This window comes from Cryptomeria japonica, chromosome 5 (genome assembly GCF_030272615.1).
Source record: "Cryptomeria japonica chromosome 5, Sugi_1.0, whole genome shotgun sequence".
In the NCBI taxonomy this organism is placed as follows: domain Eukaryota; kingdom Viridiplantae; phylum Streptophyta; class Pinopsida; order Cupressales; family Cupressaceae; genus Cryptomeria; species Cryptomeria japonica.
In genome coordinates, this window is record NC_081409.1 from 668,423,079 (window position 1) to 668,450,651 (window position 27,573).

The 27,573-nt window shown below is 39.4% G+C and overlaps 1 protein-coding gene across 3 annotated transcripts in view; it reads left to right on the plus strand.

Annotated features, from left to right (window-relative positions):
• The window catches only part of LOC131054877 (uncharacterized), a 253,597-nt gene extending 226,680 nt beyond the window's left edge, over positions 1 to 26,917 (plus strand). For all 3 annotated transcript variants that reach the window (XM_057989514.2, XM_057989511.2, XM_057989512.2), the window contains one exon: positions 25,988 to 26,917. In XM_057989514.2, coding sequence (XP_057845497.2) covers positions 25,988 to 26,299 — 312 coding nt within the window. In that variant the 3' untranslated portion in view covers positions 26,300 to 26,917. The remainder of the gene's footprint in view (positions 1 to 25,987) is intronic.
• The last annotated feature ends 656 nt before the right edge of the window (positions 26,918 to 27,573 follow it).

Sequence of the window (27,573 nt, forward strand, 5' to 3'; positions counted from 1 at the left end):
CGGGTTCGGAAGGCCCAATGGAAGACGTTTTACACTAAAAAGGGAGCTCGAACTGTTGACTTGTTTTGACTTATGCTTTGAGCACTTTGCTTTAGTTTTTCTTTTGGCATTTCAAAGGCTGTAGGAGTGATAAAAAAAACGAAATGATTCATAAAACAAAAGGCCTGAACTATTGACTCCTTGCACTGCATCTTTTGATCGGGGCCATTTTCGATATATTTATCAGTGAATATCACTGATCCTTAGCTTTATTTTTTTTCTAAAAGAATTCCGACCCTTACCCATTCCATAGCACGACTTTTGGTCCTCTTTAGAGTTATTTTCGGGTCTTACAAAGCAAACAAAAAAAAAATGAACTTTCCCTTCTTGAGCTGACATTTTTCTTTTGGTGTTGATTGCAGGTATAAGAAGAGGGGACTCAAATAGGGACTTTGACAAAAAAAACATAGGGATTCTGGACACAATAAAACCCTATAGAAGGAAAAAAAAGATTCCTTTGCCTTTGGGTTCGACATTTTTACTGACGAGTTACAAGGCAAAAAAAGACATCTGCTTTCATTTTTTTTTATCGTGACTTTTGAACGTGGCTTGACCAGCAACTAGGAGGCAACAAAAGCTTGGTTTTGCTCAGAGCTTATCTTATTTCTCACGGAGCAAGCTACAGGTAGGGCGTCTCCGTCAACGATGAGGTGTCTGTTAGACACAATGCAGCACTAAGAGGGGGAGGGGATCCCAGTGGTTCTCAAACTTTTCACTTTAGCTATCCTATTGTGATCATACCGGTTGTTAGATCTAACTATGAACAGACTTACCGGTTAATGAGGAGACTAACTCAATTGCAAACATACATAAGGGGACATCACATAACACCAACATATACGAGGAAAATCCAAGATGGGAAAAACCTCGGTGAGTAATCCTGTTGGAGTCTACAGCTCCAATCCAGCCTCACAATGAAAACTATTACAATGTTTAGGGCACCAACCCAAGGAGCTACAACCCCTGCCTTGTTTATGGGCTACAACCCAAAGGAACTACAATCCCTGATTTATGGGCTAGAACCCAAAGGAGCTACAACCCCTACACCAAGCTACAACTCAGTGAACACAATGAAAACATTAAATACAAAAGTGGTTACTCTGTTACAAGTGAATCTTGCAACCATTCCAAATTCTTTACCTTGCTGGTAAGATACCTTCTCTGCTACATCGACTCACTCTTCTGTTGCTTAAGTGTCGGTAAACTCTACCGGTACACCTCTTCCCCTTCTCCTTCTCTGCTGGATCTCCACCTTACTCTCTGCTCTTCACCGGTATAACACTTTATCAGTACTCTGTCTACCTTCTCTACAGTCTCCTTTCACTTCTGCTCTATCGATATAACCACTACCGGTTCTGCTCTTCACTCTCCCTCTTTTCTCAGATATACTCTGAGCACTTGGCTGATTTGCTTTCACCTGCAAAAGTAACACTCAATCACTTCGCAATGGCACAATGTATTTCTTCTCTTCAGCATCAGCATAACCATGTCTTTGGCCTTCATATTTATAGCCAGGTTTTCCCACCAAAGGTCAATTCAAAATCTTGGGTGGTTAGGGTTTCCTCATCATCTTCGAGGCAAACCAAAATCCAATCGGATCCTGCTCGATCTAATCTCTGTGACAACTAACTTCACACCTCCGCCATTAATGCGCCTTCTTGCTCATGCCTTCAATCTTTGGCGATCTTTTTACCCTATCGGTTGGTCTCTCGGTCAACTACCAAGATCAGTCATGTTGTTTCCTTCATCGCCTTGATCTCCTCAATCACCCTTAGCTGGATCTTGATTGTCCTCCAGACATTGATCCGCAAACCTCTGCAACACGTCCCGTGATTTGTGGGATCTATCATTAATGTCGACCAACTTTGCAACTACCCCATTGGTGTACATTCCATCTTGATCCGAATGCAGGTTTGACACCTTGACTCCATGTGGCATCCATGTCGACCATCTACCACCTTGGCTCTCCAAGTCGGTCTAGATAGGGTCACTGACCAAACACCCTATCGGTTCCTTTTCACTGCCGGTTTGCTAACCCTGTCAGTATCTCACATTATACTGGTAATCTTATCATGTCTGTTTTCTCCTTGAATTGTCGGTGGAACTCCTTGACCGGTCATCAGACATGTCCATCCATAGCATGCACATTCTGCAAAGTGGGAGGTCATCTGTATCTGCACCTTGTCCATATTACTGGTGAACATTCATACCGTTAAGACCTCTTGGTGACACAAGTTATCAACCTTCACCAGACTCCTTTAGTCAGCCCATTCTTCCTCTATCTACATCTGCTGAGCTATGCCTTCTCCCTGATCAATTATGATCATATCTCTACCGATTTGTCAAGATGACAAACTCATCAATCCTTCACCTTCCAGGCAACTCAACATGCCATATATATCGGTCCAATGCATAACCCTGTTCTCATGCACTTGAGTCATTCTTTTTGTTTCACCGATGGATTCGATGTGAGCTTTTAAGCACTTGCCTTTACCTCTTCTCTCTCATCTCACAAAACTATGATGCACACAATGCATGATAGGATATAAGTTCCACTTACTGGTGAGAGTGAGTTCTTGTAATCTACATCTTGTAGTGCCCTCATGCGACATCTCATGAGGATTGCATCTTCATCCAGTGAGAGTCCTGCTGTTCTGCAGCCACGCAACATACCTATGATCTATTCGTTCTTCTCCTCCAATGTTGATGTGATTTTGGTAGCATTCTGCCTCTTCATCACAAAACAATCGCTCAAGCACCTTGCCCATCCTGCTTGTACACTGGTCATGACTTGTGCCGGCTGACAACCACTCACTTGGTTGATCTGACCTCCCCATGTCAACACACCACTTACCAGTTGACATCCTTTCCTTACCGAGGATACATTGCACCGGTAACCTTCTCTCCTCATTCACACAAGCTAGATACTAACTTGTGTTCCGGTAATCTTGTCTTAGCTTACCGATGTTCTGCAACACACCGAGATATCAAGGATATCTTTTGCTGCTCTGTATTCCTCCTTGACAGTGTTGCACATGCATCTCCCATACCGGTAGACATTCCATACCGATTGACATCAATGACAACACAATGCCAACAATCTCCCCCTTTGGCATTGATGTCAACTCATGTAGTATCCATCATACTACATAGTCTTTCTCTCCCTTTCTCTAATCCATGGATTCTTAGCACATGTAGTATGTTGTGTACTACTGAATCCTTCTCCCCCTTTGACAGCAATGACAAAGGGCACTGTCAGGGTATCATTCCTCCTTGGATTTGCCAGGCACTGACAGAAATCTTTCTTCCCCTTTTTACCAAATGCATTTCCCCCTTTGAAGATTATGCACAATATCATCTCAATCATCTAAACTTTAGATGGAAGGCTCAGGCACCAAACAACCCTTAGCAGCTAACACGGGTCTCTCTCCTTCTTTGAGCATCTGCTTGATCTGCTTCTATGCTCAGTACATCTGATATCAAACTGAGTATATAACTCTGAACTCCCTCTGTGCCACAGATCTCTGGTCTTTATTTCTCATCTGCCAGATCCCAGACCAGGACTCACATCAATACCCATGTCATCCATCATCATAACCACAATGCCACCTGGCAGGTTACATATCCAACCAGTTTACCCAAAGATATGTATGCACACAAGGTCAACACATGTGATTCAGGTCCTTTCCAATAACACCTGAGACATGACCTCATCCATCCAGGCTCCCAGAGTTACTGCAATAATTCCTCAATTCATTCACTTATATAACCTCCAACACAGATCTCCATTCGTGCTGGTAGCTTGCTGCACATACCGGTGTCCAACAATGGTTCATCTTTTCCACCGGGACACTTACCTCTCTACCTTTAATTCCTAGTTCCTATTTCCTCTACTACCATTCATTTCCTCTGTAGCAGTAAACCATCTTCTATGAGTAGTCAGGGTAACTACACATATTGCCATCATATTTTCTTCCTCTTACCGGCAGCAGCTTGTTCATCTTCTTGTCTATAATCAACTAAGGGGTGAAAGATCTAGTTAATATGTAACTCCCCCTGAAACCCGCATCTTCTTTAAGCCATAGGATACAACACTAGTGCATTAAATGCACAATGCCAATCCATGGTCCTATTTTCCTACTTCCTCCATGTTTGCTTGGTCTCACTTTTCTTCCCCTTTTCAATCTGGGGAGTAGGTTTCTTCTTCTCTGGCTAATTGATCCTTGCACTTCCACATACCCTATTATAGCCAGAAGTAGTGCTATAGTAGCACACAACATCCATCCCAACCTCATGATTGGGGAACCTTCTAACATACTGGTTAGCTCTTCCTCCACTGACCAGGCCATTTTGACTGGTTGTCGGTTTCCTTGAATTCCTTGCATGTGCAGGAACACATTTCATTTTGTTCAACGCAGGTCTTTGTTGCTCATATGTCTTATAACTGCCTCTGAGCTGATTAGGATGGTTCCACCGGTTTCCATAGGAAGGTGAGTTTTTCTTCCTGTATTCATAATTTCTATGGCCAAATCCATTGCATTCATGGCATACAACATTTGCATTTCTAGGAACAGCAAATAGATACTTGTTAGCATAACTAGGAGTGGGCATATGCATGTTTCTACATTCTGATATCTTATGCCCATATGCATTTCTTCTCTTGCAATCTGACATGCTCTTCCTAGGAGTAACACCCTGTCTATTTCTAGGCTTCATTTTACATTCATTTGCCCTATGGCCAAACCCTTTACATACAAAGCAATAACCAGAGAAGGATGACTTATTACTTACAAATTTATTCTACCAAACATGAGATGATCTTACCAGTTTGGCCTCTCCATTTCTCCTTCTCCGGGGATGGACTCTGGGTTGTTCATGCTGTGCATATTTTCCATCTGATCTCTTCTCCTGCCATGCTTGTCTTGGCTTGGTGGCAGCAATATTTCTTTGTCTTCTACCAGTAGGGGATCTTCTCCTATACATGCTACTGGTAACACTGTCTTCCCTCATCCTTCCTTTTCCTTTCAGATCTGCATTGTAACTCCATGCAACACCTGCTTTCCTCTTCATGTTTTCACCGGTTGAAGTCAGGTCAACCTTCTTTCTTGGAGTATCTTTGACTGTGAAGGTTTGGCTTTTGCCATTTTCATTTGAGGAGACAAATTGAATATCTTTGTGGGAGGTCTCCTTGCTAGTGGAGCATTCACTAGCACCACATCCTAGTCCTCCATTGTCCTTGGAATGTTTTTGTTGACTCAGCATCCTATCCAAGGCTTCAGTGCCACCATCATATTTATTTCTCAGTTTAAGCTCATCTTGGCACTTATCCAGCTCTAATGTGAGCTTTGCAACATCATCCTTAAGAGCATGACACTGCTTTCCTTTAGTCTCCACCTCTTGTTCTAGCATTTTGCATCTCAACCTGTTGGTATCCAGATCCGATCTGGATTCCGTATTCACATTCTTAGCATCAACCATTGGTGCTTTCAAATTAGCAAGGGCCAACTCTGATTCTTGAAGACTATTGACCAACCGGTTTTGTTCCACAACAACAACATTCTTGAACATCTTGTACAAAGAAACGGGACTCGCACTCGGTGTGGACTCGGCAAGGGTGACTCGACTCGGGACTCGGATCAGCCAGGACTCGGCAAAGTGAAAAACCCAAGAAATTTAGCGATTTTTAAGGATTTAAAACTTGTTTCATGCACCCTTTATTAAACAAACCTTAAATACACAATAACATCATCAAATAGAAGTTAATTTGATCACATACACAAGTGTCAAGTATACATCGATCACATTATGATTAGTATAAACGCAAATTGTAGCTGAAGGAAATAGCAACTAATAACCATAGATATATAAATAGTGTCAAATGTAAAAATATTACAAAATTCATGGAATATGAAATCCATGACATCAAAATTCAAATGTTCCAGTTCCACACATATCAAAAGTAAAACAACTACAAGTCTATGGCTCAGAGGAGCCTGGGTCCTTCCTACGAAGGCGTCTAACCCTAAGGTAGGTCCTAGATGCGTCAACAGCCATACTCTCTGCCCGTGACTCCATTCTACCCTCACCAACATCAGTTGTGTCTAGCTCTAGCTCTGGCTCTGGCTCTGGCTCTCCTCACGCTCTAACCTCCTCCTCTGCCATGGCTACAACCTCACCCTCTCTATCTACCTGGTCGATCCAATCTAAGTCCTCATCACCAAAGATAGGATCTGTAGCCTCACTGATCTACTCAGATTCTGGATCAACCTCCTCTAGCGTGATTTGTCATGGTCCATAACCTGTTTCTGTCTACGACGGAGGTTGTAGTGAACAAAGACTAGATCATTCAACCTCTCCACAGACAATCTATTGTGCCTCTTGGAGTGTATGTGCTCAAACATACTCCAATTGCGCTCACAACCGGAAGCACTGCATGGTTGGCTCAAAATACGAATGGCTACCTATTGAAGATTTGGTGTTTTAGGACCAAAGATTTGCCACCACCTATCTGAGATGAGAAAAAGGAAAAAAAATCAGCCTCATTTAATAATTAATAACAAATTGAATAACATATAATTAAAATTATGCTCTTAATTTCTTAAATATACATTTTACCTGGCTGCATTTTGTCCGATTTTCTTTGCAAAGCTGACGAGAGAAGACCTCCCCTTCAGCATTAGAAAAAGCCTCTAGCTCCTGGACTATACTACTGCTATGACCAGGCGACATTCGCTCTGTCACTGAGTAGAGCTCACTAAGAACCTCCTCACCCACCTTGAAATCGAGGCGGAAATGGAATGCCGGATTGAGGTAATAAGCAGCTGCATGAAGGGGCCTGTGAAGCTGGGTCTGCTATCTCCTATCAATGATATCCCAAATGGGACGATACTTACTCTCATCCCCTTCATAGGCAGATTTGATGCCCTCCTTGGCCCTATCCATGCCCTTGTATATGTAGCCCATTGCGGGCTTCTCCTCGTCAGCAACACATAGGAGAACTACCAAGGGCTCAATGAATTGCAAATATTGTGAAACAATATGTAATGTCAGTTAATGTAAGTGTGAAATTGTGAATGAAAATAAGCAAATAAAAGAAAAATACGAATAAAAATAAAAACTTAAAACTTAAAACATAAGGTAGAAATTAGAATGCTTAAAAATTTTACCTTCACAATCTCAACACAAGGGGTCCAAAAGCCTGGCTCATCAAAAATGTAATTTGCAACATCAACTCCTGCAGCACTCGTAGCATAGGATGAGGAAGTCCACTCCTCACCAAAAAACATACGTCTCAAAGTTGCCTTACTCCGAATCAAGGATTGCAGTGTGATGAAGTTAGTGGCAAATCTAGTGATTCCAGGACGAGCCAACTCCTTCTGCCCCGTGTATTGCCTCATTAAGTTAAGGACCCATGCATGATTGTATACAAATTTGCAAATATTTTTTGCCTTCTCTACACATGTCCTGATCCATGCAATCTGTTAGTTGTGTTTAGAGTCGCCATATTAATTCAAGGGTTCCCCTTTGAAAACCCTCGCCTATCTTATTCGAGGCCCCCCCCTTCATCATCTAAGTGTCTATCGTCCTTTGAAGAAGTTGGTCAAGGTCGCAAGCTTCCACGGTCATTCCTCCCCTTCCTTTTGAATCGCTTCGAATCATTTCGAACCTCGGTTCGAAGTAGTTCAAAGTGGTTCGACCAAATTTTTCGCACTAACACTCTTTCTTTGGCAGGAAGCATCTTTTATTGCGGTGGTCTTCTTTGAAATACTTTGAACCATTTTGAAGCTCGGTTCAAGCTTATTCAAAGTGGTTCTTGACAGGTGTTGACGGCGGGAGTTTATTTTTGGAGTACGATGCGCCGCCTTTCTCTCAAGCAATCAATGGTCCCGTCAGCATGTCAAATCAAAAGATTTTATTTCTTTTTCGAAGGAAAGGGCATCATTGTTATGAGTGTGAGTAGACCTTTGTTTTAGAAATGACTGGATACTGCATGAAATCAATTATTATTAACTCATGCGAAAGGGTAAATCATTAATCGAGGCATTTATGCATCGACGCCTCGAGCATGTCAATCCTGATGTGAGGTGATGAACTATCATTATCCGATCTTCCCATGTATAAGGTTTCCCTGTGATAAATTTTCATTCAGTTGCCTGGTAAGTTATCCAAAAAAAAAAAGGAAAAGGAAAAAGGAAAAGAGGTCCGTTTTCGGAGAGAAGGAGCAGTTAGGGAAGCTAGAGAAGATTATTTGCTTTTCAACGGAAAGCAGGTGAGAGTTTAGTAACCTTTGTCCTGTTCTGCAAACTGTTATTTTCAAAGGTTTGTCTAAAAGAGGTCTTGCTTGTTTAAGTTGAGAATGAAGTCGGTTATGCATTTTCTCGGTAATGTTTCTAGCCTTGAATGTAAAAGACCAGTGATTTGTGATATCAATTTAGAAGGGGTAAATGTGGAGAGTCTGCAAGCAAACTTTCTTGCGAATACGGAAGAAGTTAAGGGATGTATGGAAATATTAACGAGCGGGTTAATTGAAGCTGCTGCATTTCCCCCTGCCTTCGTAAACCCTGAACTCCTACAACTTTGCATTGACCATTATGATGTAAGAAGCAAGAGCATAGTAAACAAAGATGGTAATACCATACTTACTGTCTCCAGGGAAACCATTTCATCTGTTTTGAAATTAACAGCAAGTACCTTTGCCGCTTTCTCACCCATTCAAGCTGAAGCTGAGTATCGGGAAAACCCTGGTGTGTACCGAAACACCCTTGCCAGGAAATGGACCAAGGTTAACTATGGAGGTGGGTCTAGACTCCCCAAGGTCATTACTAGAAGCCACATGAAACCCCACATACACGACCTGGTGGTATTATTACACAGGGTGAAAGGTTCAGCTGATGTATGTTTGTTCGAAGAATGGATGTATAGGTACATTGAAATTATCTTAAAGGGTGAACAATGGATGGATTGGGCGGAGATTATTGCCACTTCTCTGAGAAGTCAGCTCAAACGCACCAAAGAGTCTGGAGAAGATTTTCGTATGGCCTCATATTTGACTTACTGTATTGCCTGTACGTGTGATCTCACCACTCTTCCGCATGAGGTATGGAATGAGGAAATGACCATCTTCCAATATTGTCCGTTGTTGCAAAAAGACAGAGTTCTGGAGGATTTCCGCAAGGTGCATGATGTATTATTTGAAAACATTTATTCGGCTCTAGAAGGTGTTCAGATGCCACGACTCTCTCCTGAATCGCTGAGGCTGGTTCAACATTATGGGAGTTCTTTTATTCAGTTTCCTAGGTTCACATATTTGAGAGTCGGAGGGTTTGAAGAAGAACCTATGAAGTTACCTCGATATGCCCTTGATTGTTTCATTTTAGCCGAATTGTGGAGGCAACTTTCTGCTATGATCAAGGAAAATCTCCCTCAGGAGAAATGGGAAACGGTTTTCCCTATTAAGCTGCGCTCTTTGGTCTGTAATAACATGAATAACGCTTCCATCATTGGAAGCAATTTGCTGGGATTCAATCTAGGTTTCTACTGCAGCAGGAGAAACTTCGATAGTAAGGGATATGCAGCCCTAACCCTCGGCCTTGAAATCAACTCATCAGTTGCTCCGCAGCTAGAAGATCTATGGGAAGACTGTGAAAATGAAGAAGAAGTCTTGAAAAGGGATCATTCTAGACTCACCTTGCAGCAAATTAGCTCTTTCAAATTGAAGTTCGAAACACAAGGAATCGCCGAAGATGGTTCATTTTTAGTTGAACCCGGATGGGAAGGATCAAACGAAGCAAAATCCTTGACAGTTGATTGGAGCAAGGAGGAAGATGATGATATTAATTTGAGAGCCAGATCCATATTAACTTATACAGATGATTGGCTGCAAAGGAAAAGAAATGGAAACATCATTGAGTCTTCTCCTAAGGTGATCTCTCTCTCAGAACCGCTTCAATCTGACATTCCACTTTCTCATGTTGCAGGTGATGCACTGGTTTCAGATAAGAAAATAAAGTCTCCTTCCCGATCACAAGTCACGGCTCCTAGGACGAGATCCCATTCCAGGAACAAAGTTTTGAAGCAGCCTAGTTTCTAGAAGCAGAAAATGACATCACCAGAGCGGGATTCAAGTGACAAGTTCGCTCTCCCAGATGGAGCAGACGATGAAGTCCAATTCATTGAAACACCAAAGACAGATCAACCCAATTTCTTGACTCCGACTAAAGATACTCAGATGACATCAACTACTCCCACTGTTCCTTTATGGTTGTCCAATTCAATCAATAAGAAGCGGAGTTTGCAACCAGTGGCCACACCAGTAAAAGATATTGTCACTAGGTATGCGGCTAGAGGGTCTAAAACAAAGAAAATGAAAACGGATGCTTGTCTCACTAAAGATCCAGTGACGGGGAAAATCATAGCGGAGGTGGCTACTTATAAACAGAAAAGGGAGTCAGGGGAAATTGATGAGGAAGGATTCAAAGTCACTTCTATTGAACTGGGTGTTCTTAATAGGAATACTGGTGATAATTTCTTTAAATTTTCTGCTGACCACATGCTCACGCAATCAGAAAAAGATTCCAGAGAGAAGAAAGAATTGAAAGCAATGGTGGTGACGATGGCCGCATACATCAATTCGCTGATTAATTTAGGGCCTAACCCAATAATCCAGCTGGCTCAGCCATTCGATCCAAATTCTGCCGAAAGCCAGCAATTGATGAAACAGATGCAGAGGGGAAAATTGCTGTCTGACGCTGTGGTTAGCTGGGTAAATAGCATATTAGATCAAGGGAATAAATTTATTTCCGAAGTTACTAGTATCTATTCCGAGGGTGAGGCATTGCTCGGGGAAATTCAAACTTTGATACCAGTATGGGAGACAGAATTGTCACGGTGCCAAACTATAGTTTCCCGAGTAACAGAGGTTGAAAAGTTTGGAGTTCTCAAATTCTTAAGTGAAAACCCCATGAAAGCCGTGGACCCGTGCATATTATTTGTCCTGAAAAGTAATATGAGTTGGAAGGAGTCCATCTATAAAGAGGCCATCAAAGAGGTCCAAGGCGTCGAGAATCAAATCACAGACATGCATAAGGAACTGGTTAAAGACATGAAGATTGTTAACCCCACAGGCATCTTACAATTGGATGAAGGCAGCATGGACATTGAAGTGTTAACCAAAAGTTTCACCGAAGCAGTTGAACGGATTAGGGACAAAGAAACGCCAAAGGTCGATGATTTCACTTCGTTGGCAGGTATAGAATCCATGTTGCGCCTCAATGAGAAACTGATGCCACGTCAGAGCCTAAAGATGAAGGAGTATAGGTGGCAGAAGGACGCATGTAGAGCCCAGCTGATGAGTTTAAAGAACCCGCACTCACATGCCACGCAGGAATTCACGTCTACTTTCCGGAGCTGGAAGCTGGTACGTCAAACCGTCGGAGATGAGAAGGAAGCCGGCGAATATAGTGGAAACTGAATCGTCACCCGCTGGCGTTCTATCTTTTTGATAACTGCTTTCTAGTTTCATAACAGTTTCTTGTATTAACCCGATAGGGCTGGGTTTTCAGGGAGGCCCTTCGGGATTTTAAAGCAAAAAACTATAAATGCTGGGGCATTGAACTGTTTATGGACATTAGCAATAGGGAAGAAAGAATAGCAGATTAGATATAGCTTTAAGATAGATTTTTCTGAAGAACAGTGATCAAGGATAGTATATGCATGTTTTAGCTTTCAAAGACTTTGTGCATTGAAGTTGGATATACATATATGAAAAATTTCGAGTTATGCTTTGAAACTTTGTGTTCTGGGTGTTGAATTATTATCACTTTGTGGAGGTAATTCGGCGATTCGAAAGTTCCTTATTGCTGTTGGTTAGTCGTAAGTTCATCTATTTCCTGTTTTGATATATGTTGAAAATCTGGCAGAAAATTCACTCTTTAAAATAGATTTTGTTGATTATATGTGTGAGAACCTTTTCATTTTCGAGCTGTATTTTGTAATTACCTCACTACCTAGGAGTAGTTGAGAGAACCTTATGCACTTTCAGGAAAAAGTGTAATTGTAAAAACTGAATTCATTGCAAATCAGATGAGGGAGCTGTACCTGTAGAAAATTCAGAGAGGAGGTTAAAATAAAATTAATACTTTCTCAACTGTAGTGAATGATTCTGTTCTCTTCATAATATTGGGCATAGAGTAAATTAAGAGAAGTTGAGAGAGAGGACAATCTGTTCACTAACACAATCTTACCAATGTCCTCCAACATGAGGTCAATGCAATGGGCGGCACATGGAGACCAAAATATAGATGGGTGCCTTTTCATCAAAAGTTTACCTGTAGCAACATAATTTGCTGCATTATCGGTCACCACTTGTACTACATTCTCCTCACCCACTTCATAGATGACCTCCTCTATAACCTCACATAGGTAAGTGGCATTTTTAGAATGTGCAGAAGCATCAATTGACTTAATGAACATGGTACCACCTGAAATTTGAAAACAAAGCAAAAACAGTGATCAATGATCATTCAATAAATCTCAACTCAAAAATAAAATACGAATCATTAAATAAAATTCAAGTTATTCAATCACCTGCAGAAGAAACAAGAAAATTTAGGAGCGTCTGATTTTTCCTATCAGTCCAACCATCGGTCATGATGGTGCAACCCTTCTTCCATATCTCTCGCTGATCCTCTAATGTGGCTTTTACATCAGCCACCGATTCTATCAAAATTGGGCGACTTAATTCGGAATCAAAAGGGGTTTTGATACCCACCCCACAAATAGCGATGGCATCAACCATGCTCTGCCAATAAGGAGACCTATCACAAATAAATTAAATAAGATAAGTATAAAATTATAAATATTAGACAAAGTCACAAAACAAACTAAAAATATTAACAACTTAAAAACTTAAAACAATCAAATAAAAACTAAAAGGAATTACCTGGCTGCGAAGAATGGAATATTGCAATAAAACCAAAATCTTCCAATTGCACCTTTAGCCTTATTGTATACCTCTTTGTTCCAAGCCATGCTCTCAAGTGAAGGTTGGGCACCAGGAGTAGTGCGTGGCTCAAAATATGAATCCATCCTAGATTTACGAACTCTACGACCAATGGTTGGAGTTGCACTGATACTCCCACTAGCACTAACACTACCGGCAACAGAAGCACTAGCACTCCCACTAGGACAATATGGAGGCATGGAAGAGGCCTCTCCAAGACAACCAATGCTAGTCTGAGCCAACTCCTCCCTTTGCCTCTTTTTAATTTCTTTTCGAGTCTCAAATTACATTAATAGCACTTGGCACTCACGAATAGCCTCAGGAAGTGCTTTTGTGCAAGGCTTTTCATCATGGCCATGTATGCCGGCAAGGTGGTATTTCAATCTATTTATGCCTCCATGAAAGATTGTTTTGCAAAATTTACATTTTGCCTCTCCTCTTTTTTGCCCGAGAAAAGGTTTTGTATATTTCCAAGCTGGATCTTTTCTACTCGAGATTGCTCTATGAGGAGGACTGGAACTAGACATTGTTTTCAAAAGTTGAAGGTTGCTGGAACAAGACACAATTACAAAAAAAATGAATATTTGTCCATTGTTAAATTATAAATTAATACAAAAAAAAATATAATAGCAATGTTTTGATTTTGATACAAAAATCAATGTAATAGAATTTGTATTCATTTTTTTCAAAGAAATTAGCAAACTTACCATGTAGATTGTTTTTTTCATTTCAAAACATAAAGAAATCAGCAAACCCTACAATGTACATTTTTAAACAAAAAAAAATGTACATTGTAGGGTTTGCTGATTTCTTTAAGTTTTGAGAAAACAAAAAACAATCTACATGGTAGGGTTTGCTGATTTATTTGAAAGAAATGAATACATATTACAAATTTTTTTTAAAAAAAAGTAAATTTTGCTTATAAAACACCAAAAAATATAAATCTTACCTCTTATAAGAAGGTTGAAATGAAACGCAACCTCTTTCCAATCCTCTCTAACAAGCTTTTGATGCACCAAATGCAAGTATTACACTGCCCCAATGTGATTTGTTGAAGAAATTATACTCCTCCTCTTTGTTGGTTGCCCTACTATGCTCTCTTCTTTTTCCTCACAACTCACTCTTCTCCTCCTAATTTTTCAATAGAATGAAATGAGATGCCTTTTACAACTTAGCATAAAATATAAATGAAAAAAAAAGCAAGTAAAACCATTTTTAACATGTTTTATTTTTGCTTTTTTGGCAGTTTATGTCGGTCGAGTCCTGGCATCGGGACTCACTGGGTCTGAGCCAAGTCACCGAGTCATGTGACTCGTCATGAATCGGCCCAAACTTGCCGAGTCCGGGTCCGAGCCACCCAGGACTCGCTGAGGGTGACTTGGCCCATGACTTGCCGAGTTTTGGCGAGTCATGGCAAGTCACGGAACTCTGATCTTGTATTCTTTCCTCAGAATCTCCATTTCACTTTCCTTGGAGTCCAAGACTGATTTCAAATCATTAGTTAATCTTTTTGCCTTTTCTAGTTGATTGGTCAATAAACCAACTTTTTGGTTTGATTCTTCAAGACAGGTTCTCAACTGGCTGCAATCCTCATGAACTGATCTTTTGTAGTTTTTAAATTCATTTCTAACATTTTGCAACTCATCAAGGGCACTTAGCAATTCACCTTCTAGATCAACTTCTACATCTTCCTCTTCTTCTTCATCACTTCCAAATAGATCTTGCTGACTAGATCTATCTACCTAGTCTCCTTCCTCTTCATCTTCTTCAAAGTCACTGCCAAACACATCGTACTGGTTGGATCTATCTCCATTATCCCCTTTTGATGTGTGATTCTCAATGCCTATCTCATGGGCCATGAAGAGATGAGTCTCCACATCACCAATGCTATTGCAACACTCTAAACTCCTTCTGTCATTTGCACATGTATCTGCTGCATTGTCTTTCTCACTCTCACAGGCTGATTCAGCAGTGCAGGGTTCATTTCCATAGAGTTTCTTTAGTCTATCCCATAGACTTTCTGGCGATTTACACTTATCCACCTGTGAGGGAACATTACCGGTGAGTCCATAGAAAATAGCCTTCATGGCTTCATCGTTGCACTTGCATCTTCTTTCTTCTTCAAGACTGGTGGGAGAACTGACATTCCTAGGGAGACCATTAACAACCGCCATCCAGACATCATAACCTAGGGAGGACAAGTAGACTTCCATTCCGCAACTCCAAATAGAATAGTTTGATCCATCAAAAACTGGAGTAGGGATTGACACTAAACAAACCATTATGTCCTTAAGCCAGAATCTACCCAAGTTGGAGAAAGCTCGTCTAACTAGAAACCTATGCTCTGATACCAATTGTTAGATACAATGCACCACTGAGAGGGGGAGAGGGTAAATCAGTGGTTCTCAAATGTAATATCCCGGATAATTTTTTTTTGGTTTTTAGCACAATAAGAATTACAAACAAACACATAACCCATTAAGGTTAGAAAATGTAAACTCAATGCTTGCTGAAATTGTAACCCTTCCACTTTCTGGTCACCAAGTGCCCAATGTGGGAAGGTGAGAGCATACGGTGATAAGGGGTTCGTTAGTTCACTGATCTGCTGGAAATTATAAAGCAAGTACAATGCTGGGTGGCAAGCCAGCCCTTTCCACTTTTCAGCGGGATGAAGAACAGGAACTTGGCGGTAAACCAACCAAGGGAACAAAGCATAACCAAAACCAAATCACTCTACCGCTTATGCAGCGGAAGGACTTATGCATAAAAACTATCACTCAACTGCATATTTCAGCGGGAGGACAATACCACTCAACCACTTATTCACTGGGAGTATAGAAGCACAAAGAAATTACAAACACTAAGGTGGCCCAGCCAACCTCTTCCACTTATGCAGTGGGGATTACAATGAGCACTTCAAGTTCAATATGAGGTTAGTATTACTAACCAATGATACAAGATGATTACAATGATGTACTACAACATTCAATCATAGACTAGAACTGATTTCAGGCTAAAACATAAAAACAACAATTCTGATATAAATACCAGCATCTCTAGAAATGGGCCAGCCACATTGAAATGCACATAACTCTTTCGAATCAGCTCCAAAATCCTCACGAACTCAGGCGAACAACTGTTATGACCAAGGTGAATCAACCAGGAGCTCAAACCAGTACCCAAATCACCACACGCAAAGGGCACACAAACCAAGGCACTATAGGAAGGGTATGACCAGCTGCAAATTTCGGTTTGCTCTTAATAAAACATGTCATCACCAAACCCAACGCCCTTCCAAAGGAATGATCGCCTCTCCAAGGTGCTTCCAACGAGCCTCTACCCAGAAGAAACAGATACTCAAGCAGAGAGTTGTAATCAAAAATCCGCTTCAGCCACTCCAAACAAGCAACATAGAAAACTCACAAAAATTCTAAATTTGAAAATCCTCACACCAAAATCAACTCTAAATCACACCCACCAGCTAGGTATTGTATTGCAAGTATGAAACCGTGCTAGCTAGGAAGCCTCAACTCCGAAGCTCAGTTTTGCTCTCCATTTCGGCAGCATAACAATGCAAATTCTTTTTTATGAACCAAATGAGAGCCCAAGGCTCTTATTTATAACTTTTTTCTCTCTAAATTCAAATGCAAGTGCGCCCAAATACATCCAAATTACATGTCACTTCATTATTTCCCCAAGGGTGTCCAAATACATTTGAGAAATATGAAATAAATCCCACAAGGGTGGCGTCCTCTTCCCTTAGGCAAGTTCAAACTTTTGCCTATGATAATAACTTGCAAACAAGACATTGAGTGATGCTCATGAAATAATTTGATTTCCCTTATGTCACTGACTTAGTAAAATTTGATAATATCACTTGAATAAAATAAACCTTCTATTTTCCCCAAGTCGTCCAAAATAATATAATTAAATATTAACCTTAGAATGCAGTGTTAATATTTAATAAATCATCCTGCAAGACAAATACTACTCAAAACCCAATTGAATTGAGGACTGAAGTGTTGAACCATCCACCAGATTGAATTGAATCTCTGAACTGTCCTACTATAAATAGGATAACCTAAACTGATACTTACTAAAAATAGTAAGTCAAGCAATATAGCTCTGAAAAACATCATCTTCGCACCCAGTGATAGAACATGGAAAACTTTGTAAGATAGCATCATCCTGCAAGACAAATACTGCTCAAAACCCAATTGAATGGAGGACTGAAGTGTTGAACCATCCACCAGATTGAATTGAATCTCTGAACTGCCCTACTATAAATAGGATCACCTAAACTGGTACTTACTAAAAATAGTAAGTCAAGCAATATAGCTTTGAAAAACATCATCTTCGCACCCAGTGACAGAACATGGAAAACTCTGTAAGATAGCATCATCCTGCAAGACAAATACTGCTCAAAACCCAATTGAATTGAGGATTGAAGTGTTGAACCATCCACCAGATTGAATTGAGGACTGAAGTGTTGAACTGCCCTACTATAAATAGGATCACCTAAACTGATACTTACTAAAAATAGTAAGTCAAGCAATATAGCTCTGAAAAACATCATCTTCGCACCCAGTGACAAAACATGGAAAACTCTGTAAGATAGCATCATCTAAACAGTCAACCCTCGACTTACTAAAAATAGTAAGTTCATGCTACACCAATGTTTGAAACCCTAATTCTTCATTCCATATAGCCTGTGGGTCCTTGAGATAGACCAATGGACCACTGAAAGCACATCATTGAGAAGGGGACATTACATCAAACTTTTCCCTTTAGCTATCCTATTGTGAGCATACCGGTTGTTAGATCTAACTATGAACAGACTTACCGGTTAGTGAGGAGACTAACTCAATTGCAAACATACATAAGGGGACATCACATAACACCAACATATACGAGGAAAACCCAAGATGGGAAAAACCTCGGTGAGTAATGTTGCTGGAGTCTACTGCTCCAATCCAACCTCACAATGAAAATTGTTACAATGTTTAGGGCACCAACCCAAGGAGCTACGACCCCTGCCTTGTTTATGGGCTACAACCCAAAGGAACTACAATCCCTGATTTATTGGCTACAACCCAAAGGAGCTACAACCCCTGCACCAAGCTACAACTCAGTGAACACAATGAAAACATTAAATACAAAAGTGGTTACTCTATTACAAGTGAATCTTGCAACCATTCCAGATTCCTTACCCTGCCAGTGAGATACCTTCTCTGCTACACCGACTCACTCTTTTGTTGCTCTCATTTGCTGCTTAACTGCCGATACACCTCTTCCACTTCTCCTTCTCTGTTGGATCTCCACCTTACTCTCTGCTCTTCACCAGTATAACACTTTGTCGGTACTCTGTCTGCCTTCTTTGTAGTCTCCTTTCACTACTGCTCTACCAGTATAGCCACTACCGGTTCTGCTCTTCACTCTCCCTCTTTTCTTAGATACTCTCTGAGCACTTGGCTGATTTGCTTTCACATGCAAAAGTAACACTCAATCACTTCGCAATGGCACAATGTATTTCTTCTCTTCAGCAGCAGCATAACTATGTCTTTGGCCTTCATATTTATAGCCAGGTTTCCCCACCAAAGGTCAATTCAAAATCTTGGGCAGTTAGGGTTTCCTCATCATCCTTGAGGCAAACCAAAACCCAATCAGATCCTGCTCGATCTGATCTCCCTGACAGCTAACTGCACACCTCCGCCATTAACGCACCTTCTTGGTCATGCCTTCAATCTTTGGCGATTTGCTTTTTACCCTATCGGTTGATCTCTTGGTCAACTACCAAGATCGGTCATGTTGTTTCTTTCATCACCTCGATCTCCTCAATCACCCTTAGTTGGATCTCGGTTGTCCTCCAGACATCGAGCCCCAAACCTCTGCAACACGTCCCGTGATTTGTGGGATTTGCCATTAATGTCGACCAACTCTGCAACTACCACGTCGATGTACATTCCATCTTCATCCGAATGCAGGTTCGCCACCTTGACTCCATGTGGCATCCATGTCAACCATTTGCCAGCTTGGCTCTCCAAGTCGGTCCAAATAGGATCACCGACCAAACACCCTATTGGTTCCTTTTCACTGCCGGTTTGCTAACCCTGTCGGTATCTCACATTATACTGGTAATCTTATCATTTATGTTTTCTGCTTGAACTGTCGGTGAACTCCTTGACCAGTCATCGGACATATCCATCCATAGCATGCACATTTAGCAAAGTGGGAGGTCATTTGTATCTGCACCTTGTCCATATTACTGGTGAACATTCATACCGGTAAGATTTCTTGGTGGCACAAGTTATCAACCTTCATGAGACTCCTTTAGTCAGGTCATTCTTCCTCTATCTGCATTTGCTCATCTATGCCTTCTCCCTGATCAATTATGATCATATCTCTACCGGTTTGTCAAGATGACAAACTCATCAGTCCTTCACCTGTCTAGGCAACTCAACATGCCATATCTGTTGGTCCAGTGCATAACCCTGTTCTCATGCACTTGAGGCATTCCTTTTGTTTCACCAGTGGATTCAGTGTGAGCCTTTAAGCACTTGCCTTTACCTCTTCTCTCTTATCTCACAAAACTATGATGCACACAATGCATGATAGGATATAAGTTCCACTTACCGGTGAGAGTGAGTTCCTGTAATCTACATCCTACAGTGCACTCATGTGACATCTCATGATGACTCCATCTTCATCTGGTGAGAGTCCTGTTGTTTTGCAGCCTCACAGCATACCTGTGATCTGTTCGTTCTTCTCCTCCAGTGTTGATCTGATTTTGGTAGCATTTCGCCTCTTCATCACAAAACAACCGCTCAAGCACCTTGCCCATCTTGCTTGTACACTGGTCATGACCTTTGCCGGCTGAAAACCACTTACTTGGTTGACTTGACCTCCCCATCTCAACACACCACTTACCAGTTGACATCCTTTCCTTACCGAGGATACACTGCACCGATAACCTTCTCTCCTTATTCACACAAGCTAGATACTAACTTGTGTTCCAGTAATCTTGTCTTACCTTACCGGTGTTCTGCAACACACCGAGATATCAAGGATATCTCTTTCTGCTCTGTATTCCTCCTTGACAGTGTTGCACATGCATCTCACATACTGGTAGACATCCCACACCAGTTGATATCAATGACAACACAATGCCAACAATGTGGTGTGATACGCACAACAGTAACCATCCTTATGTTTTCTTCCTTGAATGTGTTCTCAAGATCAGTAATATATTCAATAACATTTGCTCCGAAAAATCTTGGTAATTTTGTGTGAGATTCCTCTTTTGATATTTTGTGTTTCCAATAGTCATTCCCCATTCTTCGGTAACTTTATGGCATGTCTCTAAATCACCAATACACATAAAAATTTAAAGAGTTTATGTTGTGGGACTGATATAGGGAGGGGGGTTTTTGATACAGTGCATGGGGCTGGGTTGCGTTATTGTGCACTGGTTCAACATATGATCTACCCCTCAATGCTTAGTGGTATATGGACTATTTGTTTGTCATTCGCAAAGGTAATTTCTTTTGTTTTGGAATTTATGATACCTTTAGAATTTACAAAGCACCTTAGTCCTAATAGGACTCTAAATGTATTAAAAGGTCCTTTCATTTCAACCACCTCAAAATCAACACATTGTTTTTATTTCTTTCACATTTACTTCCACATTCTTCCATGTTCCTAGGGTCTCCATTACAGAACTATCTACAAGACTTGTATTCATCGGTGTTTTAACTAGTTTAGACTTTCCCAATTTCTCCCAAGTAGTTGATGGAATGATATTCAAATCTGCTCCCAAATCCACCATAACATATTATACTTTTTAATCATTTAAATTCAGATTTGTCAACAAAGGACTGTTCTACCAATTTTGGTCTTCTAAAATCTGGTTAACTTATTTTTGTTTATTTCGGTATTTTCCCCATTGTTTCAATTTAACTACTGAATCCTTTTGCCTGTTAAGGGATGCTAGGGCTTTCGGCAATTCTAACTTCTTCCTCGGTAAAACATCCTACTTCTTTCTATTGTTGTTGTATGATTGTTTTGCCTGCTCAACAACTTTCTCATGCTGGTTTTTATTAGGCCAGAAGTATTCTGGTTCTTCTTCTTCCTCCAAGCTATATTCTTCCTCATATCCTTCTTCTTCCAATTGTTTTTTTAGTGGTATCAGTGCCAGTGCCTTGTTTGATCAGCAAATTAACTTTATTCTTTCCTCTGAATTTCTTCATCTTCTTCTCAACTACTAGATCTTCTCTAGAATGTTCTTTTGTTAAATTATCTGAGGACCACACATCCATTCGATGATAACCTCTGATTCCTTATTGTGGTACTCCTTGGATTACCCTTGCTCCTTTTGGTAGATCATCACTTCGGGAAGGTTGATTAGTATTCTGATAAAATATTCTTAGCATTCTCACACTTAAAGATATCATGAGTATCTTGTCCACAAAATTCACACCTCAGCTTCATTTCTGCCAGGTTTCCCTGCTGTTGATTATTAAGCGTAGCACATGCATTCTGGTTATCCTTCTAGGGTGGTATATGGTATCCAACATCGTTCTTCCCATCTGCACTACAATTGTGACTATGGCAGCATTGATTTCCTTGATTTCCTTAGCTTCCTCCATTTTGGATTGGAGATTTATTATCGAGGTAGTCCTCTATCAAATGAATATCTCATTCCTTGTAGATTGCACAGTACATAGAATTAGGTTTAACCGATTTGACTACAGCTAGTGTTTTTTTCTACTTGGTCCTTAAGGCATAGGCATTTATTCTAGATGTGCCCTTCGTTGTTACAATATGTACACCAAATCTCCTTAGGCCTTTTAGGCTCGTTGGCTTTAATCTCCTTTTGTACCCCTAACTTTTTTACTTTCAATTGTAGATCTTCTAGTGCTTCTACAACTCTATCTTTCTTCAGTCTTCTTAATAGTTGTGCTTCTATTTGGTATGCCATGGCTATTAGGTCAGTGCATTTATCAAAGGTTCTTCCATCCAATCCCACTTCAATGTCTTTATGTAGTCCAGAGATGAACCATTCTATCTTTTGCTTCTCTGCCAGAGGTTCTTCCAATTTTTTTGGAGACCTCTTTGAATCTTTCATCATAGCTCTTTACTGATTCAGTTTCTCCTTGTACCAATTGTTGCATCCTACTTACATCCATTGTTGGGACTTCCGAAGTTACAAAATTTGCCAAGAATTCTTCCTTCATCTCAGGTGGCTACATGCTGAGGATACGTTTTCATATACCATTCAAGTTTTAGTAGTTTAATTGTAATAAACATTATGGTGACTCTTCGTTTCAATTCCAAGGGATTTGTGTGACCCTTGGGATACATTTTCAGAAAGAGCGTCTGCATGGACCACATAGGAAGCTTCGACCTCTTCGTTATGGACCATACACTATTGTGAAACAAGTTGGTGAGAATGCTTTTGAACTTAATTTGCCATCCTTTTTGGGACTGCATCCAGTTTTCAATGTGGAGTTGTTGAGACCCTATTTTCCTCCTTTATTGGATATCTCCCAAGCTACTGAATACATTCAAGCTGCAGAGTTAAACCCCTCTACTACTGCTCCAGTCCAGTGTGACCATGTTACTGAAGCCATTTTAAAGACTTTGAGAAATCAGAAAATCCCTTTGTATTGGGTGGTTCGAGCTGGTCAGCGTTCTCATCAAGGCAAGTGGCTTACTAAGGAACAAATTGAAGAACAATTCCAGTGTGACCATGTTACTGAAGCCATTTTAAAGACTTTGAGAAATCAGAAAATCCCTTTGTATTGGGTGGTTCGAGCTGGTCAGCGTTCTCATCAAGGCAAGTGGCTTACTAAGGAACAAATTGAAGAACAATTTCCTCATCTGTTGCAGCAGATTAGTGCAATGGGGCCCATTGCCTCTTAAGGGGGGAGGAATGATCAGGATTAAATTGGGAAAATATTGAAATCTAATTTTCAAAATTTTCTATGTTTTAGTAAATTGCAATTTTGAGGGTCTTCGGTGCATTTTTGGACAAATATGCTGCCCGGAAAGATGAAGAGACATCTTCGATGTTTCCGAAATTTGGTTCTAGATTATTTGAGTACCTTTCCAATGCATCAAACGGTTTGTAATTCGGAGCTAGGATGAGAAAGTTGTGCCTTCTCAAAGTGGACTAAAATTTTATATTTAATTTTTTGATAATTTTGATAGTTTTAGTAGTTTAATTGTAATAAACATTATGGTGACTCTTCGTTTCAATTCCAAGGGATTTGTGTGACCCTTGGGATACATTCGACTTGTATAAATTCCAATTTTGAATAGAATGGAGACAGTTTTTTTGGTTTGCAATCTTCTTGTTGTCAATTTTTGTGTTGAATTCTACAATACCGCAGGTATCACACCAGGTATTGTAATCTGGTTTTCATAAATCAGATCATTCTTCCTCTAGTATTTCACTCCAAGGAGTATTCTACTCTTCTCTCGCTTCTACTCTTCTCTCACTTCTCTTTGATCTTGCTTCTTTTGCTTCTTCTCTTTTCTTTTTTTGGTGATATTTCTGCAAAAAGTTATCCTACTTTGAGACCTTAAGGGGGATGAGTCTTGGTCCAAGGGTTGTGACTCTTCATAACATCTCTTCAAATTTTTGTTTGTAAATGACATTCAATTAGTTAATGGCCTATTTCCTTCGCTCAAGTTTGAATTAACTTCTTTCTTCTTCTTCCCTTAATTAACTTATGCTCTTATTATCCTTTCTCTCTAAATAATCATCATTCAAAGATAGGACCTTGTCTACAGTTTGTAGGAAGTTTTTACACCTTTCATTTAGTTTTATTGTTATGTTAACTAAATTCGGTTTCTAGGATTTTGTAAAAGGTTTCAACAGAGTCGGGGCCTCTATGCTACAACTTTCCTCTCTTGGCAAGCTCGTAGGTTCTTGATTATGCATGATCTTTTCTAAATTACTTGATTGCCTTGCGATTCCTTTTAGTAACATACTTATTTTCTCTAGGGTCTTCTCTTTCTTTCAACTATCTTTTCCTTTTTTGACGACAGTACCCACATCAGCGCACTTAGAAGCACTCCCAACAGCATGCTCTAACCTCGATTTTGTAGTCAATTCCATTCTTTTTCAGTGTCTCTCTTATCTCTCCATGATTTGCCTTTGCCTTCTCTCTTCTCCGTTTGGGCTGGCCATTCTTCCTTTCCTCTCTAGGTCAATTTGCTCCTTGATTTCTCTTGAATTTCTTGTCTCTTTTGGCCACGGGCGCTTTTGGTTTGGGATCGCATTACTCCTATATTGTATCCTATGGTGGTTATTTAGTAATTTTCTTGATAGTCACATCTCTTCATAGGTCTCTCCAGACCTTTTCCCCTTTTTTGTTTCCCATCCCTTTGGTGCCTAGCCCCCTCTCAAAGGGTAGATACCAAAAGAACAACGTTATAGTTTATCATATCTGATTCATCATCTGCTTTTTGTTTCATGATCCGTATGAGATTTTAAAGCTGAAATTTTTTTCGGTAAACCTCGGTAGAACCTAATTAGTGTCCTGACAACAGGACCAATGTTTGCGAGAAATTTGAGGGATGTAGACCAAAGTTCTGTACCATAAGGATTTTTGGTGTTGCAGTCTTCTTCTCTGGACTCAGTCCTATTGAGGCAACAACGAAAGGCATCTGGATCTAAGATTAGTTGTAAATTAGAATAAGAACACCATATACACACAATAGATCACAATTCAGAAATATTTGTATTCATTATATCAATAGGTATTCATTACATTCCTTATATCTCCTTATCTTATTCACCGTTTTATTCTCCTTACCATCTCATCCTATTGGTGAATAGATCTTACAATATACTTATATTTACAATACGGGATGTGGCCCTTAGATAACATCCCTATACTACATTCTATATTCCAAAGCTTGCATTCCGAGTCTTCTTTCCAGTAAGATATGGCAGTTTCTTCGGACCTGTATTTGTACTCTGTTTTCTGGCCAACATGAATACTAAATATCAATTGTAATTTGAATTTTCATTATGTGAGACTTGAGTATTATCATTTTTACAAATTATGAATTTGATATTATGAGGTATTTAAAAATTCTATTTATTGGCAATTATGGATTTACGAGTATCACTCGTATAATTTATAATTTTGAAGTTTATATATATATATATATATATTCTTTCCATCTTTGTTTAATGGTGATTTTTCTTTGCTTTCCGACTTTGTATAATGGAATTTGTATAATGGTGCATTCTCAAACTTTTATTGTGTGTTTTAGCCATTTATGATTACTACCCTCAATCATGTTGCCCATCATGTGCCTTTTCTAAACTTTATGTAAAATGATGTAAAACCACATGAACTTTGTGGAAATCATTTTTCAAATCTTACCATTAGTTTATTATGTTGCTTATAAATTCCCCTCCACCCCTAGCTGAAGGCTCACATGCATCGTTTGAATTTAAGGGCCCTTTTTTCATTTTTCTTTTTAGTGAAAGTTTGGTTAAAATAGGGTTGTATGGTTGGGGAGAGTAGAAGTTATTTAAGCTTTAATATTACTAACATTATAGATAAAATAAAATAAAATAAATAATGACATTTTAAGAGAAAGAAGTAAAATTTATCTATGCACCTAAAATGACTTTAATGAGAACTTTATTGTTAAATAGATTATCTTTGCCTTTGGATATATAGAATAGGATCGACTAGAAAAAATCATCTTTTGAAGATGTTCAGAACATGTTGTGCAGAAACTGTTTACAGAACAACCACTTATGTAGCATCCTCTTGTGTAACAACTTACACGACCATTGCTTTATAAGCCTTCTTTTTTATGGATTGTGCTTCACTTTTGCACTCTATCTCTTCAAACATATGCAGTAGGTACTTTCAAAAGAAAATTAATGGATGCTTTACTCTCATTTGACTTTTTTGTCAGGTACGTGCAGCCTTTGTCATGGCCCATAGACAGCTGACATATATTTCTGTGGATGATTTGGGATCTCCTCAGCATAGCATTTTAGGCCGAATAATTCAAATTGATGCAAAGTTGTTGGAGAGGAAGGCTGGTTTTATGAAAGTTCCTAAAATGGATATCCTTTTATCAATTGCAACTGAATTGGATTCTGATGGAGGAAGACAAGACTCTGTTAAAGAAAAACAAGGCAATTTGTCAAACAAATTTGATAATGAACCATTAGCACTTGGGAGAGAGCTTCTTCAAGAAGTGCATGGCAGCCCTCTGCCATAAGGTAACTGAAAATTAAACGGAATGAAGAGCTGGAGAACATATATGGGGAAACGAGACAGTCTGCATAATAAGAATTGTAATGTTATGGATAGCTTCGACTTTCAAGGACAAAACTTCCATTCCAAGCAGACTAGGAGGCGGCGAGGTAATTCTCATCTATCTTATTTTAAGATTCACAATACTAAGAAATGTAATCAGATGTTTGATAATGAAGCTCCATTTGTGGCATGGATGGAAGAAATCACAATAATCAACAGCTTTTAGTAAAACAGTAGAACTTAAGTGTTGAGGAAGTGCACTGGATAACAATTTTGGGGCAACAAGTGTTATTAATTCTCCTGAGCACAAAAGATCAAGCACTTATAGGCTTGATGTTATATTTGTATGTTGTATAATTTTGGCCATTTTTTCATGTAATTGTGTTTGTTTTTCGATAATTTGAGTGCACTATTTTCACTCGGTTCATGTTAGTGGAAGTGCTATAGTACAAATTCAGCAAATTTCTTGGTTTCTTATACTCAATAAAACTATTATAATAATGCCAGTCTAGCTCTGTTAATATGAAGACAACAGCATTTTGAATATGAAGACGACAAAGCCAAATTGTTTGAAAACTAATGATGTGTTTTCTTGCAATTTCTATGAGTAGCTACTATTTTGCAAGTGGTTCATAGGAGTACCCTGATACAGTTTATAATGCTGATCTACTGAGGTATTATTGAGTGACTTTAGTTATAACCTTGTAATTCATCTAGGGTATATTAAGAAATCTTAGTAAATACTTTAGTAATTTTATTGGAATGGATCACTAACAAATATTGCTATAAATGTCAAAATGATTTGCATTATATTGGAATTGATTATATATATGGTATGGAGATAAAGATTCTCTAATTGCATCAAGTGTTATTAAATGATAGTTATTTTTTTCAATTTTGTTCTTATATCACTATTACTATTGTTGTTAATATTGCTATTATTATTATTATTCTTTTTATCTCTTATTATTGTTATTATAGTGTTACTTTGTCATGGTAATAGTAATTATTATTAAGAATTACAAGACATCCATTTCATACATGATGCTCAACTTAATATGCCATTTGGCCACTAAGATTTTCATGTATGCTTTGATTATTGCAATGTTTACAACAACAATTTTACACTTGAGAACATAGCCCAAAATCATGATATCTACTCAAAGCAAATATTTGTGTATTGATAAAAACATCATGAGTTATAACCCTAATGCAAACATTTGAATATTCATAAAA